The sequence below is a fragment of the Calypte anna genome, chromosome 13 (genome assembly GCF_003957555.1).
Source record: "Calypte anna isolate BGI_N300 chromosome 13, bCalAnn1_v1.p, whole genome shotgun sequence".
Taxonomy (NCBI): Eukaryota; Metazoa; Chordata; class Aves; order Apodiformes; family Trochilidae; genus Calypte; species Calypte anna.
The window spans coordinates 4,531,662-4,552,049 of record NC_044259.1 but is presented as its reverse complement, the minus strand read 5'-3'; the positions used below and the strand labels follow the sequence as shown (position 1 = coordinate 4,552,049).

General features: G+C 42.8%; 1 protein-coding gene across 3 annotated transcripts in view; it reads right to left on the bottom strand.

Moving 5' to 3' along the window:
• Positions 1-60: 60 nt before the first annotated feature.
• Positions 61-20,388, bottom strand: part of WWC1 (WW and C2 domain containing 1) — a 65,641-nt gene continuing 45,313 nt past the window's right edge. Inside the window, exons 11-23 of one of the 3 annotated variants that reach the window (XM_030459286.1) lie at positions 18,615-19,144; positions 14,637-14,745; positions 12,826-12,906; positions 10,891-10,977; positions 8,531-8,723; positions 7,063-7,215; positions 6,373-6,473; positions 5,434-5,578; positions 4,559-4,723; positions 3,083-3,175; positions 2,135-2,365; positions 1,313-1,434; positions 61-789 (exon numbers count right to left, since the gene is read on the bottom strand). In XM_030459286.1, coding sequence (XP_030315146.1) covers positions 723-789; positions 1,313-1,434; positions 2,135-2,365; positions 3,083-3,175; positions 4,559-4,723; positions 5,434-5,578; positions 6,373-6,473; positions 7,063-7,215; positions 8,531-8,723; positions 10,891-10,977; positions 12,826-12,906; positions 14,637-14,745; positions 18,615-19,144 — 2,077 coding nt within the window. In that variant the 3' untranslated portion in view covers positions 61-722. Of the gene's footprint in view, positions 790-1,312; positions 1,435-2,134; positions 2,366-3,082; positions 3,176-4,558; positions 4,724-5,433; positions 5,579-6,372; positions 6,474-7,062; positions 7,216-8,530; positions 8,724-10,890; positions 10,978-12,825; positions 12,907-14,636; positions 14,746-18,614; positions 19,145-20,388 lie in introns of those variants that run through there. The other 2 variants (XM_030459287.1, XM_030459288.1) reach the window with 2 other exon arrangements.

Genomic DNA, 20,388 nt, shown 5'->3' with positions numbered 1-20,388 from the left:
ACCTGCAGTACACGCATTGCCCCCGGCCCCCCGAGACAACACAGGAGACGGCGGGTTTGCCCAGAAAGGTCACTTTATTGGGGGGGGGGAAAAAAAAAAAAGACAAAATGGAGCCCTCTCCCCAAAGCAGGGGCATCAATAGGCTCCCCAAGTCACCTTCACAGACCCGTCACAGACAGCAGCTTCAGTACCAGTGTTAAAAAGTGCAAGTACCTTTCAAAGCTTCACACCCACACCTACTGATCCTCACCTGGCAAGACACAAACACTTCATAGCTCAGAGAAATGACTCAGCCCGCGGGAGTCAGGATCGGCTGCCCGCAGGGTCCTGGACACATGGCAGGAAGCGTGCACAACATCAGAGAAGGCAGGGTGAGGTTTCTTCTAATCTATTTATTGCAGTAAAGCCTCTAAAAGGTAGAGCTGTACAAAAAGTCTAAACTGCATTATTTAAGAGTAACAGCACCTGACACTGCTTTTGTTCTTATTTAAAATTCTATTTCCCAAAAATACATTCCTAAATATACAAACTATACAATCTTGCCACTTTAATGCTGGTTTCTGTGATGATAGAACTTTAACCTAAAAATCTTGGTAACATCAACATACTAACAAAAGCTCTAATATACAAATGCCTTAGTACCTTCATAATACCATATAAATAACTTCAAAACCCAAACTGCATTTGTAGAATAGTCCGGAAAGTAAATACTTTATTGGTCATCACACATCATCTGCAGACAGCGCTGGAATGTTTATCCGGGGCCGTGTGAAAAATGCCATTTTCTCTCTAAAAACAAGATCACCAGTTGTTAATGCAACTACAGCCTTGCCAGAAATGTCCATCGTATCCATGTTATAATTTATCCCACCGTCACCGCAAGGAGTGGCAGCACATCCTCTCACCTCTTTCTTACTTACATACCAGACAAGGGACATTCTTACAATTCAACTCACAACACTGATATTACCAGGAATCCATTTCAGAAAGACTCAAGTTTTTTTTGCTTTCTAGGCATGTTATTTAGGGAAGCGAAGGGCTGCTTCTGGATTAAAGAAAGGATCTGTGCATTTGTTGTCAGGCAGTCAATGATCTGGAGTACTACCAGCTGCTTTCTGATCACATGCAGTGCTGCAGCTAGTTTCCCTCACTCTGAGACTTTTTTATATAAAAATCCACATGTTTTTGCTTAAGTAGAACAGTTAACCAGTTCTACAAAGATTAGCTTTCCTCATGGGCATCTCAGTCACCCACAGGAGAAATCAGGGCAGCAGTTGGTTTTTCCTCCCCTTTACCAGTGACCACTAATCACCTGAATGACTGTACTTCCAGAGGCTCCTTTCGACTCTGCCCTCGCAGCCTGTGGACATCCTTGGCAGCAGCTCTCATCATCTTATCAGCCTTGAGCTCACACTTGTGCTCTGCTTTTTCCACCTAAAAAAAAATCGTGGAAGAGTTACATTTCCAAGAGAAATCATTTTACCCCACCTTATACCCAGATAGAGCAATATGTCAGCTGAAGCTAAAAGGTTTGGAAGATGCTGGCTCTGGAAATCACCTTACTCATCACCTATTCAAGATATTTCTCAAGTTTTACCTACATCACCTGTAAATGCACTCCTTTTGAAGCTAATGATTTTTAATTTAAACTTACCCAGAAAAATAGTAATGCCACTCATAATTGTTTAATAGTCTGTTGAAGAGCTTGGTAATTAGGCCTGTCTCCTTTCCATTCCTGCCCTGCAGTTCACCCTTCACAAACAGATATATACTATTGGGCTCCTAAAGCCACTAATGCTGTTATGACCTCACTTTTCACTTGATAAGTGTAAGGATCCTATTCTCAAGCCGAGGATCGCCCATGAACAAGTCTTACACAGCCATTATTTCACTTAGAAGAAACAAGGCATGTAACGCATCTTCCTAAGCCTTGCATCTGTGGGAAGGCAGGTGGAGAGTGCAGTTTACCAATGCCACACCTGGGAAGAGCCACTCAATATCTCAATGGAGCCTTAAACCTGAGACGTGAGCACCTGCAGTGCCAAGGCTTCATTTCCTGACTGTCCAGTGTCCCGTTTCTCAAATCATATTTCTCTAACACATTGAATGAAATCCAGAGGGAGGTATTACTCACTCGTTTTTCCACGAGCCTCAGCAGCAGTCGAAACCTCTCATCATCCTTCACCCACTGAGGCAACTCCTTTTCACCCTGACTTTGAGCTTGTTCCAACTGTTCCTTCAGTTCCCTCAGCACCAAGATCTCCTGAAGCAGCCGATCATGCCACGTTTTTGAAGCTTGCAGATCCAGCTCCAGGTCTAGGGAAGTGCGGATTAGGCGCTCTGTACCAAAGGACTTGACTGAAGGCTAGAAAAGGAAATGTGTTTGAAGGCAGTGATGGAAAATGTCCCAACTGCTCCCTCACAAAGAGGAGATCCATTTATCCAAAATTTCTCAGTGCACTAAGCATCTCTTGATCCTGCTTTTCAATCCATCAAGACAAAATGCACAAATTCAAGCAAGTACATATAGATAAGCTGCCTTATTGCAGTGATTCCACAAGTTCCTTCAACAGCAGCTTCTCAAAATCAAACAATTCTCTTGAACACCCTGATCCTAAGTTTGATGCCTGATCTTCAGATAAAGCCAATATGCAGCTCAAAAAACTTTTTTCCACTAACATATTATGACACTTTCTGATAGTTCCAAACACAAGCTGCCTCAAGGAAAGTATCTCCTTTAGAGCTCAGCATCTGTATCCCAGGGCAATTTCAGTGACTACCCTCAAAACAGGCACAGGGTTTCATTGTGTGCTATAGTCGCCATGACAAGGTCACCTTAGCATCTGAGGCATCATTCTCCTCCTCATCCTCCTCCCTCTCCAGCTCCTCAAATTTATTATCAAGTTCCAACTTAAAACATTCCTGTCATATTCTGATGTATCAAGGAAAAGTAGTCTTAAGAGACTTCTCAAAAGAAAAGGCTGTGGCAATCGATTCATGTTTGGAAATTCTTCCTTTAAGAGTTCTCTGAATTTCACAGTTGCCTATGCTAGAGAAACACACGAAGTAGTGATGTTCTTACCCTTTTGACTCGGACACTTCGCCTCTCCATTGCATTTCGAATGAAGGGGGGCTTCTTGGAGAGTGTTGAGCTGTCACTATCACTGCGATTCAGCTGAAAGTCAAAGTGAGAAACACATTTCTCATTAAAGAAAGGCACACAGGATTAGAAAGATGAGAGGGTTATCTAAGTGATCACAAGTACCAATGCAAAGTAATTATCAAGTTCTGTGAAAGGTTACAGCTGGCCACTGCCACCCCCATCCAAGTACAAAACATGCAATCTAGTTGGCATGCCCAGAGCCTGCCACAAGCCTTGATCTTTGTCCCTTTTCTGGAAGAGGCTGCATGAAGAGACACTGAATGAGGGTATAATATGGGACTCTACCCCATTTCTGGTGCAAGTAACTATGCTGAGCAAAATAGCCTAAGAAATTAAGTCCCAATTAATACTAATTAAAAAAATATTCTTTCCTAGCATCTGTAAAACATGGGACTATATTATTAGATTTCTCTTTTCTTCAGTCACCTCTGTGTTAAGCTAGTAGTGGAAGAGGTAAGTTTACCTGTAAGCCATCCCACAGGGTTTCTCAACTTAAGAGTTGTCATGTTGCACATATAGAGCCTACCTTCTTTTGTAACTATCTCTAGACCGTTCAAAAGAGCTCAGCTCACATAGGGTTGAATTTCCTTCTTGTGTTCCTCCTCAAAGTTGGGGGAGAACAGGCGTGTGGGACCTTGCATGGGCTAGGGCACAATACCCCTAACGCCCGAGCACTGGTGACAGCTGCAAATTATGTAAGGTTTGATTCTATGTAAGCACCTGCCTCTCAATAAGAAAACCTGCACATCAAATCTGGCTCAGGTCTTGTTAAAAGCATGCCCACTTAGGACAGGTTATGTGTGATGAAACAGGGCTTGCTTGTTTGCCAACTCAATTAAAAAAAAAGTGAGTTCTTTATAGTTTAGGCTAACTCTCAAGCCAGTCAATAATTGTGAACAAACATTTCAAAGCAGTGGAAGTATGTGGCCTGTTCTGTAGCCCTCAGACAAGGCACACTTGCAAGCTTCCACAATGCTTTTGATGACACTGTCAAGTACTTTACTTTCCACTTCTACCGAGTTTTTGTGTTCATCTCATCTGAAGTCGGGTGGACACAGCAAATGCAGTGCAGGCTGGCACACAGTCTAAAAGCACCAGGAAAGGGTCTGATATGCAGCCGATTCACTGTCTTACATCAGCCCTTCCAGGTTAGTTTGGGCATCTCAACATGATGTATATACCACAGACATTTGCACACATACGTATTTTAATACATTTGTCCTTAATACTATTAGTTTCAAGGAAAAACACTGCCTAGGAGATAAGAACAGATAAAAAGGGGAGAGAAGCAAGCAGTGTCAAGTCTCTGGGCACAATTCAGACCAAGTGAATACTGAGATCAAGGATTCATTATTAAATCCAGCATTTGTAACCCCAAGATTGCATTTTCCTTACCCGACACACATACTGACTTTGTGGTCCTGGTGAAAACGTTTTTGAGCGGATGATAGTGCTGCCTCGGACAAACTGAGTCTGGGGTGGATTTGTTGCTCTTTTATCTTTCGGACGAACTACAGTAGAAGACTGTGCAAGGCTCTCTGTGTTTGTCTCTTTATCCACCTGTGAGACAAATTCAGCAGGGTAAATGCCAGCTTGCCATCTTACCGATGACACATACCCAATGCTGTCTGACAGCCACTTGTGATTTGTCTCTGCATTCAGTCCCAGAGGCATCTTGCTCAAAAACAGACATTCCTGAGCCCTTTGCATGCAGTGTGTACTGACACTTCAACTCTTTAAACTTGGTAGCTGTTACATTAACCCTGTCCCTCCCTAAGGGCTCCACAACCATCAATGGCTGCACAACACAACTGATTCCCACAAGCTTGGCCTATGGATCCAGTGCACCAGCATGACCTGGCAATCTACATCCATACAAAATGGAGGGGCGATTCTGAAGAACATTCCCTCCTGCAGCAAAGATCCAAAGCACCACACGCACACGTACAGACAACACACGCACAGCACATTTATCAGACTACAGCTACGCTCAGAATTACACAAGGTCAAAGTCACTGCCACATGAAAACATCTCCACGAGCAGCAAAAAGGCAGGAAGAAATGTTGTTATAAGTGATGTTATATTACCTGTGGGATACAATGGTCATATAGTGTTATTTAAAGAGATTTCAGGTAGATAAACATTTAAGCATAGTATTTAATGTTAAAATAAATAATTGCTGTAGATTTGCTCAGCAATTATGGCAACCCAGTCAGCTGAGCAATGGGAAGCTTAACTCATCTTTTGTTTGAAAGGATCTGGACTTCACCTTCACAGCTATGTCCACATGCAGCTGGGAATTCAAACTTTCTTCTGTTTCCCATGGTAATTTTCCAGCACAGAGTTCTTCCTCTTCTGCTTCGTTTTCACTGATCTCATCCTGTTCCTCCTGGTCAGGAACCTCTTCATCTGGCCTGGTAAGAACAACTTCGTTATTGAACTGGCTTATTGTGGACAATACTCTGGTGCTACAGTGAGACTTAAGTCCTGTAAGCTGCTGGACAGAAACACTTCCCTATGGCAGCCAGTTGTACTGGCAGATCCTATAGCCACAGACATGACACAAACACAGGCTCATAAGGGAGTAAGTGAAACTGGAGAAAAGCTGCACCAGAAGGCAACTGTTACAGCCAAAAATTTTATGCTGCTCTTGTTGCAAAAGAAGCAAGCTAAGGGTTCAGCCATGTGGTCAGAGCTTAAGGTGAGTGCATCTTAAGAGAAGCTCTCAGGATGCCACTGATCTTAGTTTAAAAAATGATGCTGGACAAAATTGAAGCATTGATTTAACATCCTTTTCACCTCCTTTGAACTCACAGCTGGCTTCTCCATCAAACCCATTGGTCAGGCTTGCTTTTTATTTCAAATGTTGATTTTCATTAATATCTGATTCTGAATCCTGTAAACAACAGCCAAGATTAATATATAGGCAAAGCCTTGCACCATACGGGGGAGCTTTCATGGATGTTCATAGAACATTGTACAAATAACTACATTAGCATAGTGCTATTGCCTATTTTTAAAATCTATCAGCTTTGGTCTCATTTCCCAAGCACAACCTCCAGAACAGAAGAAACGCAACTTTTCACAAACACAGAAAGAGACAGAACCATCCTCCCACAGCTCTGTACCACCTGATCTTTTTCTTGGCACAAGAATCCCCAAATGCCCCGATCACCCTTCAGTGCTAAGGTGCTCAAATACTACCTACCAGGTTTCTCCACTAGTTAAAGTGCTTCTGCTTTTCTCCAGTTTCTTCTCCACAGCTTCCAGTTCAACAGCTGTCTGCTCCAAGAGTGCAGAGACAGAGTCCTGAAGAGAGCAAGAGGTGTCTGGTGAAGACATGACTCTTGCAAACTGCAAGGTGCTCAGCCTTTCTGGTCAGAACAGGTCCAACCTGTGTCCAACCTATCCAACCACTTCTTTGGTAGCCAGAGTTACAGCCTCTACACTTGTGCTGTTCAGGCAGCACTCATCCAGTGCTCAGTCACACCTGGGTGTGCACACCTGCCCACCACATCAGCAAGTGCAGGTATGTGGCTGCAGGCTGAGCACACTGCATGCCCTGTTGTGCAAAGCTAACTATCTCCACTCATTCAGCAAGTTCATCACAGCCAGGTGAACTGCCTGGTGGGAAAAATGGAAAGAGCTCACACATCTCATACTAGGCCACAAAGCACATCCCTCAGCTTCCCGAGGAGCAGATTTCAGTAAGGATTTAGCCCAGGACTAAGGCATATCTGTAAGCAACATGTTAATTACTCTGATACACTTAATGACATTTTCACATTCTAAATATAAACTCAGCCTTCACTTCTCTGCTACTATAACAGTCCTTCAGCAACATGAACCCTCTCCTTAGTACTTAAGAGATTTTTCTGCTTTACACAGTTGTACTTACTGTTTTCTCAGGGTAGGGTACTTCAGAGAGAGTGTTTCCTTGTTTACTTTTCCTGTTTTCCTTCTGCAGATACTTGTAACTAAGGAGATTATACCAACGGGTTGATTTCTCTCCAGATCTACATATTTCAGCAAGGCTAATTTGTACTCCACCCTATTGAGAGCAAAAACGCAGTTTAAATGGAATGCTAAAAAGACTGACTACTGTACTAGCAAGAAGAAAGAGTGAAATGAGAACCAAGGACTACTTCGCTTGGGCAGGTTGGAAAATAAGAAAAATTGCCCTATTCATCCCCATTTCTACAGCACTAGTAAGCTTTTATGTTCAATAACTATTATTATTGCCCAGGGCTTCTAATCTAAGTACCAAGTATTTCACAACAGCTCCTGTGTAAAAGAATGCATCAGTATGAACAGTGCTGCCACACTCGGGACAAATTACAGCCAGACCTTCAAAGGAAAAGAGAAAGTGAACAGGGGATGCAGACTCCCTTTTCAGGGCATATGCAAGGTGGACAAAAATCAATGACTTAGACTGAGGTAGTGTGTATATTCCTTTTTATATTTGTTTCCTCTTCATCTGCCTTTTTTACTGTTACATTTAGTTCACATCCTGACATATTCCAAACCAAAGTAAAACTCATTCACAATGCATTTAATCCATGTCCAAGTGGACTCTGTTGTACCAGCAGACTGCACGCTGAACACACATCCTGCTAGCTAGCATGCTCCTACCTAGAGCTCAGGTACTGTAGAACTGTACATGCTGCCAAAAGAGAAAAACCCCTTTTGAAAACAGATTCGTTCCTGATTCAAAGTGTTTTGCAAGGCAAGTTAAGGGAGAAATGAAGAAGCACCATAAAACATTACCCCTCCTGCCAAGGAAGATGCTAAGGCACACTTGCAGGACAGAAAATCAACTTTTTCTGTAACTTAATGGTTATGTCCCATCTAAACGCACCCTGCTCATGTTCTGTAACACAATAATCCAGAAATTGTTCTAATAAAACCATCTTATTCGGGCAACACTGAGCAAAAAAACCCTCCAACAATAGGGGGCAGCTGGCTACTAGTAATACTAGTACTCAGAAAACTATATTAATGGATTGTAGCAGTGTAGAGCAGTAGTGGTTTTTATAAAATCCTTTAGTAGTCTACAGGGGCTTCAAAATTGCTGTATATCCATTCTAAATTACAACAAATTTTTGCAAAATAAAGCAAAATAGGTAGGGATTCACATTCAATCATGAAAGCAGGGAAATCTAATAGTCTGACAGTCACCAGTAGTTCTGTAACAAAACATTTATCTAACTTTTTTTCCTGATCAAAATTGCTACTGTAAAGAACACTAAGAGATCACATGGCTAAGGATTATCAAAAATTTTTCAACAAAAATTTCCATAAGTTTAAGATTGTGTAATAAAAAGAGTACACAAACAACAAAGATATTAAAACAGATTCATACTAACCAAACATTCTTCAAAGTGGGTCTTATCTACAGTGCAAACATCGACTCTTAAAGTCTTGTGGCGTAAAGCCGGGTAGGAGATAGAAACCCAAAACAGTTCATTGTACATGAGATTGTCTGAAGCTTCCACTAGCCTTGTGCGAAACAAGCAGCTTGTGCTCTCTGAGCAGGGCAGGAGGGCCACACGAATATTCCTGTTGAAAACAAGAGTTGCAGTCAGTGCTACTGCACAGGTCTGCAGTTCCCTCCACAGCAACAGCTCCAGAAAAACTGTCAGTAAAATTCATCCCACACACTGGAGATGTGACTGTCCTGCTCTATCCTTTGGAATATCAGTCAACTAAGAAAAAAGGATGTCTGATGCTGTAAGATGATGTTCAAGTGCCCAGAGTTTCCAGACTTCACCCTTCTGAACAGGGTCACCCAACATCATGGCATTATAGTTCTAAGTGGTGGTTTACATCTGTGCAACTTGCAACATTTGACAGATGATAGGACAAGGGGAAATGGCTTCAAGTAGCATCAGGGGAGATTTAGGTTGGATATCAAGAGAAACTTCTTTCAGAACAGGTTGTTAAGCACTGTAACTATTTTTAAACAGGGAGGTGGTTTAGTCTCCATTTCTGCATGTGTTTAAAAATAGTCTGGATGTGGTACGTGGGGACATGGTATAGTGGTGGGTCATCAGAAATAGGTAATAGGGTCAGGATGAGGTTGGACTATCTTGAAGGTCTTTCCCTGGCTGAGCAATTCTGTGATTCTATGAATTTGTCATGCTGCTAACATACCCTTTTCTAGGTAGAAACACCTATGCAAAAATGAATAAAATTTGTCAGCTTGTTCAGTATCAAGCTGAACTGAAAAAGCTTGTGCTGCCAATGAGCCTAGTAGAAGCTGTACATTTCTCCACATAGAATCGGCTGGGTTGGAAGGGACCTCAGAGATCATCGAGTCCAACCCTTGAACCACCATTGCGGTTGCTAGACCATGGCACTGAGTGCCACATCCAGTCTCTTTTTAAATATCTCCAGGGACGGAGAATCCACTACTTCCCTGGGCAGCCCATTCCAATGCCGGATCACTCTCTCTGTAAAGAAATTCTAATATCTAACCTAAACTTCCCCTGGCACAACTTGAGACCCTGCCCTCTTGTCTTGTTGAAAGTCGTCTGGCGAAAGAGACCAACCCCCACCTGGCTACAACCTCCTTTCAGGTAGTTGTAGAGAGCGATGAGGTCTCCCCTGAGCCTCCTCTTCTTTAGGCTGAACAGCCCCAGCTCTCTCAGCCTCTCCTCACAGGGTCTGTGCTCAAGTCCCTTCACCAGCCTGGTTGCCCTCCTTTGAACCTGCTCCAGGACCTCGATATCCTTCCTGAACTGGGGGGCCCAGAACTGGACACAGTACTCGAGGTGTGGCCTCACCAGCGCTGAGTATAGGGGCAGAATCAATTCCTTGGACCTGCTGGCTACGCTGTTCCTGAAACAGGCCAGGATGCCATTGGCTTTCTTGGCCACCTGGGCACACTGCTGGCTCATGTTCAGCTTCCTGTCAATCCAGACTCCCAGGTCCCTTTCTGCCTGGCTGCTCTCCAACCACTCTGTCCCCAGCCTGTAGAGCTGCATGGGGTTGTTGTGGCCAAAGTGCAGGACCCGGCACTTGGCCGTGTTAAACCTCATCCCACTGGAATCAGCCCAACTCTCCAGTCTGTCCAGGTCCCTCTGCAGAGCCCTCCTGCCTTCCAGTTGATCGTCGTCTGCAAACTTGCTGATGATGGGCTCAATCCCCTCATCTAAATCATCAATAAAGATATTGAACAGAACTGGGCCCAATATTGATCCCTGGGGGACACCACTAGTGACCGGCTGCCAACTGGATGCAGCCCCATTCAGCACCACTCTCTGGGCCTGGCCCTCCAGCCAGTTCTTAACCCAGCACAGGGTGCTCCTGTCCAAGCCACGGGCTGATAGTTTTTTCAGGAGGATGCTGTGGGAGACGGTGTCAAAGGCCTTGCACAGACATACATGTCTGTGCAGGTGTCCAAGGATAAGCTCTGCAGCAGGACAAACAGCCCCTCTCCCATCAATGCAGCTGCTCTGGACACTGCTACGGTGAAGAACCTTGCCAGCTAGGACTAACTCCAGGCAAGTCTTTTCCCATCAAATACCAATTTTTTGGGAAAAAACTGCACTTCATTTTGGTCAGCAGATTTAATAGTTCATAAATGTTGCAGCATATAACATGTAGAAGCATTTCAAAAAGGGTGAATTTTTAACAGTGTGAAAAAACCACACAAAACATCTACATAATTCCCATTGGAATCTAATGCAAATACTTCAAAAGCTTGTTTATTTCAGTTACTTACACTTTTTGATCTTGTTGTAACAGCAGTGCTGGAACATTACTCAGCTGGATGACCAGTATGGCAAATTGTTTATTTTTATCATCATATCTGAATTAGAAAGACAAAATACCCCATGATTACTGAAGAATAGTGGGTATTCCACTTCATTCATTAACACAAGCCACCAACATAAAAAAATTTACAAACAAGACAAAGATGTAATGGAACCGTAGCTTGCTACAGTTTAAAACAAAACCAGTTTGATATTACAGGAGGTTTTGCTACCAAGACAACCAGAATTTAGAACAACCCAGAATATCCAAGGCTTAGAAATTTAGATCTAACTGACTACACAGACATATCACACATTGCTTTTCCTGGGGTCTAGCTAAATTGCTGTGTTGTAACCAAAACCTTTCGAAACATCATATATAATGATTGTAATATTACAAATTTAAAATTAGAAATAATTGAAGTACAATAAAGATGATGTTGTGGGTAACCATTGTTTTCTGTTGATGACCATGATAAGATAGTTTTGTTCAACTTATTTTTCCTCAAGTCACAAATAGCCTTCCACTAAGTCAGGTAACGAAGGTAGCTCTATCAACCTTCCTATACCTTACCCATTACTTGTGGGATTCAGGGCAGTTCATCATTATCACTGTCATTCACAGTAGTTTTTCCTCCACAAGCAGCACAATAAAGGTGGCTGCAAGCCAGAAAAATGCTTCCTGCAGTCCAGCACTGTCAGTGCTCCCATTGCTGGTTTGCACTCTCATACCACAGTATCATCAGTTAATTTCCAGTGCCATGAAAGATACCTGGGTCAAGAACCTTCTGAAATCAAGTGTAATAACTTATATCTTCATTATTATAATATCTTATTAATATCTTCATTAATGACTTGTTTGAGAGGATTGAGTGTACCCTCAGTAAATCTGCAGATGACACTAAATGAGGTGGCTGCAATCTGCTGAAGGGTAGGGAAGCCTTACAGCGGGACTTAGGTGGGACAAGTGGGCCAAGGTTAATGGCATGGAGGTTTAACAAGGTCAAATGCCAGGTCTTGCACCTGGGTTATAACAACCCCAAGGTAAGTTACTGACCTGGGGAAGTGTGGTTACAGAGATGTAATGGGACCTGGTGGTATTGGTTGACAGCCAACTTAATGTAAGTCAACAGTGTGTGCAGGTCAAGAAGACCAAGAAGGCCAATGGCATCCTGGCTTGTATTAGGAACACTGTGACTAGCAGGAGTAGGTTATCATCCCTCTGTACTGAGCTCTGGTGAGGCCACATCTTGAGTACTGTGTTCAGTTCTGGGCACCTCACTATAAGAGGGACATAGAATTGCTGGAGCGTGTCCAGAGAAGGGCGATGAAGCTCACTGAGGGCCTGGAGCACAAATCCTGTGACGAGTGGCTGAGGGAGCTGGGGGTGTTTGGTCTGGAGAAGAGGAGCTGAGAGGAGACCTTAGAGCTCTCCAAATGCCTCAAGAGAGGTTGGAGTGAGGAGGGAAAAGGCCTCTTCTCCTTAGTGAACTGTGATAGGACCAGAGGAAGTGGATGGAAGCTGCACCAGAGCAGGTTTAGGCTGGATGTTAGGAAATAGTTTTTCACTGAGAGGGCTGTCAGGCATTGAAATGGCCCAGGACAGTGGTAGAGTCACCCTCCCTAGAGGCATTTAAAAGGAGTTTGGACCTGGTCCTTAAGGACATGCTTTAGTAGTTAGATTATGGTACTGGTCAAAGGCTGGACTGGGTAATCTTGGAGGTCTCTTCCAACCTAAACATTGTGATTCTGTAATTCTCAACTGCACCACAGAGGTCATTAGTTCATACTAATAGAACAGAATAGTCACAGTAAGAAAACAGATGAGAAAGCAATAGATTTTAAGTCCCATATATAATTCTTTCCATTGGAAAGAAAACCCAATAAAAACATGTATCACTTACCTCATTGCAATCTGCACTTTAGCTGACCCAACTACTTCTGTATCATCACTGTCAAACACCAACACTTCTGACACACACGGTCTGGAAAAAAAAAAAAAGACTACTAAAGACTTGAATTCCCTTTTATTGCAGTACTCACATTTAGGTGGTAACAAAAACTTTTCCCTTCCACTCAGGCATTGGGTATATCGATTTTGTAAAATCAGCAGCTAAAAGAAAGCCCATTTAAGAAGTGCAATGATCCTTATAGGTATGTATTACAGTACTTGTCAGCAGAAAGTCATATGCCTTCCTCCTTCACTGCCAAAAAAGCCACACAAAAGGCTGAAAAAAAAAAAAAAAAAGGTAGTGGGGGATTTTTAAAGGGTACCCTTGATTAGATTTTAGTAAATACAGCTGACTGGCCAGCAACAGAAATAAGACTTAACAGCTGCAACCCTGTCCTGCATCATGACAGCAAAAATTCTCCAGTTTGATTAGATTTAAGTAATTCTTTTATTTAAGAAATCAAACTTCCCTAGGCATATTAAAAGTGACAGAGTACACTCACTGGTCCTCCTTGAAACAACTACTTGCATTGTTTGTCCTCCTGCTAAGTGTTATGCACTGAAAGTTCCCAAAACTACATTCCTTGTCTAACTAAGAAGCTATGCTGTAGCACATGAAAACAGGACTAGCATTCTTCCCTCCTAAGTGTTTTCAATATTACTTAGCACTCTCTTGCATTTAATTACTTTTCAGCTACAGAGGACAAACATGTTGCTGATTCTACCCTCACCATTTATTATGGGCATCAGTGTGATACTGAAGGCATTACAATGGTTGATTAGAACCAAAACACCATGCACTAACATCAGACACACAAGTGTGCATGGGATTCCTTCTGTAGTTCTCCCTCTTCATCCCTCCTCCCCTCTGCCGTGGAGGGGAGGCAGGGGCCCTAAGATACTTGACTGCCTGGCTTGAGTCCAGATCTCTTTTACAGACGCACTGCAACTTCTTATCAGAACTTCTTGTTATAACTTCTTGTTATAAACATAATACATTGCTCATTTAGCTATAGAATGGAAGAAGATAATGAATGAATGAATGTGAGTTAAGGCATAAGCAATTTTTCACATCTACAGTTGTGTCTTGCAACAAATGACTCCATAACTCACCTCAATGCCAATAAAAACAGCAGGAAAACCCATGTTAGTTGCAGCAGATCAGGACCTTCCACTGAGCTTTACAAACCACCCCAGATAGTTTTAGCAAGCAGGGAGGTCCAAAACCCCATCAAGAGCAGTGACACTCAGCTCTGACTACAAGCTCTGCACTTAGGGGGAGAAGTTCTGCAGAAATCACACACTGGATCCAAGCACTCCAGAACTGCATCACAGCACATAAGCATACATGAGGCAGTTCAGGGTGCTTCCACTATCCTCATAAATCCCCGAGTTCCCTAGGGCTGATGGCCATCACTGACACCTGGACAGCTTACTGACAGGAGGGGAACTTCACACCTGCCAGATGGCTCTGCCACCCCTGCCAGGGCAACCATCACAGCTTATCAGCACCTTCCCAAACAGACCAGCTGTTAAAGCAGTTCTCTGTCAGCTTGCTTCAAGCTACTTCTCTAATGGGAAGCACGGTTCATCCTTATCATGACATTCAACCTGCTCATAGTTTTTCCAGAAGTATTAAGAAATTCAAGATGGACAATTTAGCCATGAAATTACAAAAAGGATCATAACCAGCAGTATCCCAGCTGACTCCAGTGTTCAAGGCAGAGTCATTGGCTTTTTCCTAAAGAGACATCTGACATCTACCTTTGTGCAGCCGCCTCATACACCCCACTATCTCCAGCAACAGATTCATCAGACACTGCAGCGGACACACACGCCACCTTCAATGCCGTCCCTCCAGCTGTATTTATACCTATCAGAAAAGCACAGAGGAAAAGCAAAAAGTGTTAATGAAAAACTGCCTTGGAACAGGAGTAGCTTTTTTTCTCATCCTCCCATTAAGCTGCATTTTTTTCCACCCAAGTATCATTAAGCAACAGCACATTTCTGAAGAGAGAGAAAAGATGCAGGTAGGGCGGGTTGTGCCACCTTCAAGTTAGCAGTTCTGGAATGTGCCCAACAGCCCTGGGCAGCCAGAAGAAAGGCCCACGTGGCAGAGGTGAGAGGAAGGCTTCGTTGCTTGGTCAACGCCCATTAATTACTTGCAGCAGTGTACCCACAGACTGAGGTTAAGCCCTGGCTGTGCTGGGTCCATTACAACAGGCCACCCCCAGACCTCCATGGGTGCAGGTCCTTGCAGGCAACACCAGGAGAGGCTTTCAAAGCCCTGGAAAGGCAAGGAGGTCCACATGAACAGATGTGCAATGTGCAGAAGAACTTCTAAATTCTAGTAAAGTCAAATATGAGCCAATAAAACAGCTGCTATGGCCAGTCACTCAAGCAGGTAGTAGGCTTTCTGGTCCTAGCTACCCAGTGAGTAGTGGGCTGGGCAAATGTTTAGGACCAAGTTCTGGCCAGGTATGAATTTTGGAGGGGTATAAGCCTGGAGAACTTATACCAAGGTTAGCTTTAAGGAGGGGGCCTAGCAAAAAATCACCACCTGCCTACCCATAAACTCAAAAGGTTATTGTTCACAGGACAGATGTGTCCAGAAAGACCAGGCTAACTAGCTAAATATGGAGAGAAAGAGAGATTATAGGATTAAAAGTAACAGCCACATGCAGCAATGAAGGGTAAGGGAGATAGGGAAGAGAAAAAGAGAAATAGAGGCAGATGAATCCAGTAGTTTTGCAAAGAGGTTTTATCTCACATAGATTTCTTGTGCTACAAAACAGGGAAAGACACAACCTCGAAATTTTTCACAATTCTGAACCTTTTCACCTGAACCACCATAGATGAACACAGATATGCTTCCACTAAGTGTCTGGACAACTCTGACTGCCAAGGTCAAGGTTTGTTTTTTGGGTTTTTTGGTTTTTTTTTTTCCCCACTGTCTCAGAAAGCCAATTAGAGAACTTTAAAAAGTTTGGAAAAATATTAATTTAAAAAGTGTGCCAGGTCAACAGGGTTACTGTGTAATGTAAGGACTTGTTCTATAACCAACAGTACAGGGTGCTACATATAACACCAATATATTGAGTGCACATGTGCAATCTGGACCCATTTATGCATGCGTTTGACACCACCTCTGAATGTTTTGGGTTTTTTTTTCCATCTTGGTATTCCCATGGAACATTTGAACAAAAACCTTTTCTCCACAGGATGAACCAAGGAATCAAAGTTAGCATCTGTAACACAACAGATCAGCCATTAACAGAAGCAAATGACCCACTTAATACTGGCATTCACAGTTTAATCCATGCTCTCTCCTGCTGTGTGCAAGGACCTGGTCCCTGCTGCACTATTGACCATAGGCTATGCTGGAGGTGTGTGGGCAAGGGTCAAAACTATGTTTCTTCCTTCCCCAGTGCTGCTTTGCACCTCTTATATGCCATGGTTTTATGATGAAATTAAATTTCTTCCCTCATGGCTGGTTTCCTAGATTAAGTTGTTTGAATTTACACAATGTTCCCCAGAATGCCCCTTCAGGAATCCCTTTTCATGAGAGTGACTCACTGGAAAGGATACAGCAAGTTAGTCTCCACACTCTTTACACTTCCTTCTCCTTCAATGACCAATAGCATCAAGTTGTTTCAACCCAGGTAGCCATCATATTTGACCACTTCAACTGAGAACCTTGTGGCCAAGGGGCAAAAATGCAAAGGGTGCAAAAAAACCCCAGCAGTAAGGGTGGTATCTGTTTGTACAGAAGAATGCTGAAGTGCAAACCTAAATAAAGATCAGCTGTTCCCTGAAAAGGATTTGTCACACATCTGCCTTTATCCTGACTTTTTGCAAAGGACTTGGAGCTCAGCCCTGCAAGTCTTATACACTCACTGAACCTGTAACTTTCAAGGGGCTATTTTAACAAAATTTGGATTTTTCTGTTTTGATTCTCTAAAGAAGCATCACACTAAAAAAGAAGTTTGTGGAAGAGTTCAGAACTGACTCAGCTCTCCTGTATTTCCAAGCAGGCAGACAACACTTGCTGTGTTTTTGTAACATTTTTCTCACTCCTACCAAGATTTTAGTTTGTGCTTCACTTCCTTCCATTTTCTTTGTCACTGGCTCTCCTGGACACACAAGGCAAAACCTTGAAGAGTCATGTCATGCACTGTCTTCACATCCATGCCATTTCCTTGAAAATGCCAGACTGTCAGATTCCAGGTTTTGCCACCAGATTGACCTTAATTGTTCAAGTAGCACTCAGCTGTGAGAAGAAGCCTTATTCAAGCCTCAAAAGGTTGCAGAGGTTCTGTTTTGACAGAAGCAAAAAGCAAACCCATCACACACATACTGTTCAATTCTACTTACAGGAACACATGAGCCTGCTTTGCCTGTGAGGCAAAGTACTGGCCACCCCAGATCCAGCCACTGTGTTTCAGCTGTTCCACTGGCCCCAACTCCCTAAAAAGTGCCTAGGGAGTAAAATCTCATCTCATTATTGCCCTGAAATAAACTACTTATGGTGATTATTTTGTCTGCTGACTGGCTAACAGCACTAATCACTTAATCTGCTTAACACCTGAGCTTTAACAGCCTTGACAAATCTTGAAGAACTAGGAAGGTTAAAGCTAATCAGCACCCAGTTCTAAGAATAATTAGTGTTTCCTACACAAATGCATAATACCTCTTGCTCGCAGGAAAACAGGAGCTTGAAGAAGAAGATCTGCACTCGTGTATATTTTTGTATTTCAGTGTTAGCAGAAGGCAGTGAAAACATGGTGCCAGTTCCCTTTATTCACACAAGCTCTTCTATAATCCTATGAAAATCAGAATCCAATTGCACTGCTGGTTCATACAACTATAGCTTCCAAGAGCTTTTAAAGTTCTTAGCCACTGCAGTTACAAGCACAGTCATTTCACTCCTCTCCACTGCATTTATCCCAAGCAGAGTCCCAAGGGGTCCAGAGGGGCCCTCACACCAGTGCCCTGACTGCTGCCCTGCCACCTTTCATCCACTTCAGACATCCTTTTAAAAGAGTGTGAACCCTTCCCACTCATCAGTAAGCTATATGCATGTATGAGAACATCCACTGCTTCTAAATGACTCATTTTATCACACAATCTAAACACATTTTTTGTTGCTAAGAAACCATCCCCCTCAAAACAGCAGAAATTCTGCACCACCTCAACATATCTGCTCATCTGAGGTTAAATTCATTGCCACTAATTTACCGAGAGCTAAACCAAGACCCCATGCATGCTGAGGTGGCAGGCAAGGATTTTTATCATCATTTGATTATGACGCAGCTAAATGGCTTTTCCAGCCTTTCACAAAAGCCTGGGCAAAAAGTTTGTGTCAATAATGCATTTTGTGCCTCCCAGACACAAAATACTGGAGGACATTCTGAATAGGTTGGTGTCAAATTAAACCAGGAATCCCATTCACAACCACTTCTATGTGCATATGAAATCCCTGTAATTTGTGTACACATGCATGTAAGTACTCCAAAACCACACCTAGACCTGGTCTTCTGCAAGAGACATCAAAGCAGCAGCAGTTTTTATGTACAAATTAGAATACCAACCATTTACACCCAAGTAAGATAGAACACACAGTTTTCAACACAAAGACATCATGGTGACAGGCAGCTTTTGAAATACTCCCTTCTCAATGCTTTGTAAACGACATTAAAAAATAAACGTGTGCATGTGCATGCAAATAGTTGGTGACCATACCTTGACCTAGATGTTTATCTCCTGCTCTGGGCTCCTCCAGTCTACAGTTGCCACTCCCAGTGTTCAGGGTGAGTTCTGAGAGATTCGTACTTATCTCTGTGTCATCAAAATCCGTATGGCTTAAAAAGGCATCACCAGTTAAGAGTGGGTCTATCACCAGTGGAGAACAAGGTGGAGATGGAGAAGAGAGAGATGACCTTGGAGACAGTGATGTCATGGATTTTGGAGTACCAGACAATGATCTCAGAGCCTGCATATGACTGGTGGTATCGGCTTTGCGAGTTTTCGCTACCTCATTTTCATGGATAGTGGTGATAGATCCTGACGGTCGAAACCCAGTGGCTCCTTCTAAAAGAAAGTCCAGCTTGTTTTGATAGTCTGAGTCCAACTGCTCCAAGTGCTCATAGTAGAGATCAGTGAAACTCGCTGAGGTGGATGAGTCCTGGCTGGAGGTAGCAAGAGATCCTCTGCTGGATGCAAGAGAACCTGGGCTGCTGCTCGAGGAGAGGGAAAGCATGCTGGTGGAGAGACTGAAGGAAACAAGTCAGAAAACTGTTACACTCTTATCTCCTGATTCCTCAGGACAATACTGCAATGTCACCAGTGGCTTAGAGATCATTATGCTTTGTTAGCTCAGGCCAGACATTAGTCGTCCCCACAATCCAAGACCACAGTCCACCCAGGAGAGAACTTGGGTCACTTTTCACTAAAAATAATATAGCTCATATGCATGTTCTATGCACTATATCAACCTCGTAAGAGGATTGTTTAGCCAAAACAACTCTAACGAGTAGTTTCCAATCAATTAAAATTGGTAAAAACATTCTCTTCCTGTATCTGTCTGGAAAAAAAATCTATGGTTCCTGTTAATTTTCAAAGCAGACCACAAAAACAAGCAAGACCCATGCAAGAAGATGAAGTTATTGCAAGAAACTGCCATACATATGGAAATTACCTTACATTTGCCTCTATCTTGGAACCACAGCCAAAAAGCAGTATCCCAGCTACCTTGAACTGGCCAGAGATGGCAACCGCCAGCAGTCAGGTAAATCCTGCCAGCTTTCTGCTATGTGAAAGACTGCTACATGGAATCCAGGGCACAGGGGAGCAAGGAGCTGGGCTGTGACAAATTATTTATCCCTAGATATCTCTGTTTGGAACACAACTCAGCAAAATTAATTTTAAGCAGTTACCAAACAGAAGTCTCTTCAGGTGAGTAAGCCCAGATACCACTGCATACTGTTCTCTGCTCCGAAGACCCAACAAATCCTCCAGTACTGACTACAAGAGATCCCGTCCCTGGAAATACTACTGAAAGCAGCTCTCCTGCACCAGATACTAACTTGCTCGTTACTGTTTAAAGACCCTTTATAACCCCCACTTCAGATTAGCTATTGAAAAGTTTCTGCACATGTATAATTGGTTTAAGTTGCCCCACTGAAAAACAATGAGGATGTTAATAAGCCTAACAATCCTTTATGTATTATTTATGGGGTAAAAGCTGGAAGCTTCATTTTTATCATTAGGGCCACAATCTTCTGAGAAAAAAGCTAAGTATGAAGAATTTAGTACAATTTTGGCACAAAGTATCTTCTGCATTTGAATGGCAATGTACACAGCATCATCACCTTTGTTAAAAAAAACTTTTTGGTGAAACAAACACACAGATGTTTTTGCACATGACTGGGGAGGACTAAAATTCACAGCTTTTCAATGTATTTCACTATAAATGAAGGGGGTTTAATTAATACTTCCCATTTAACAAACTGAGCTC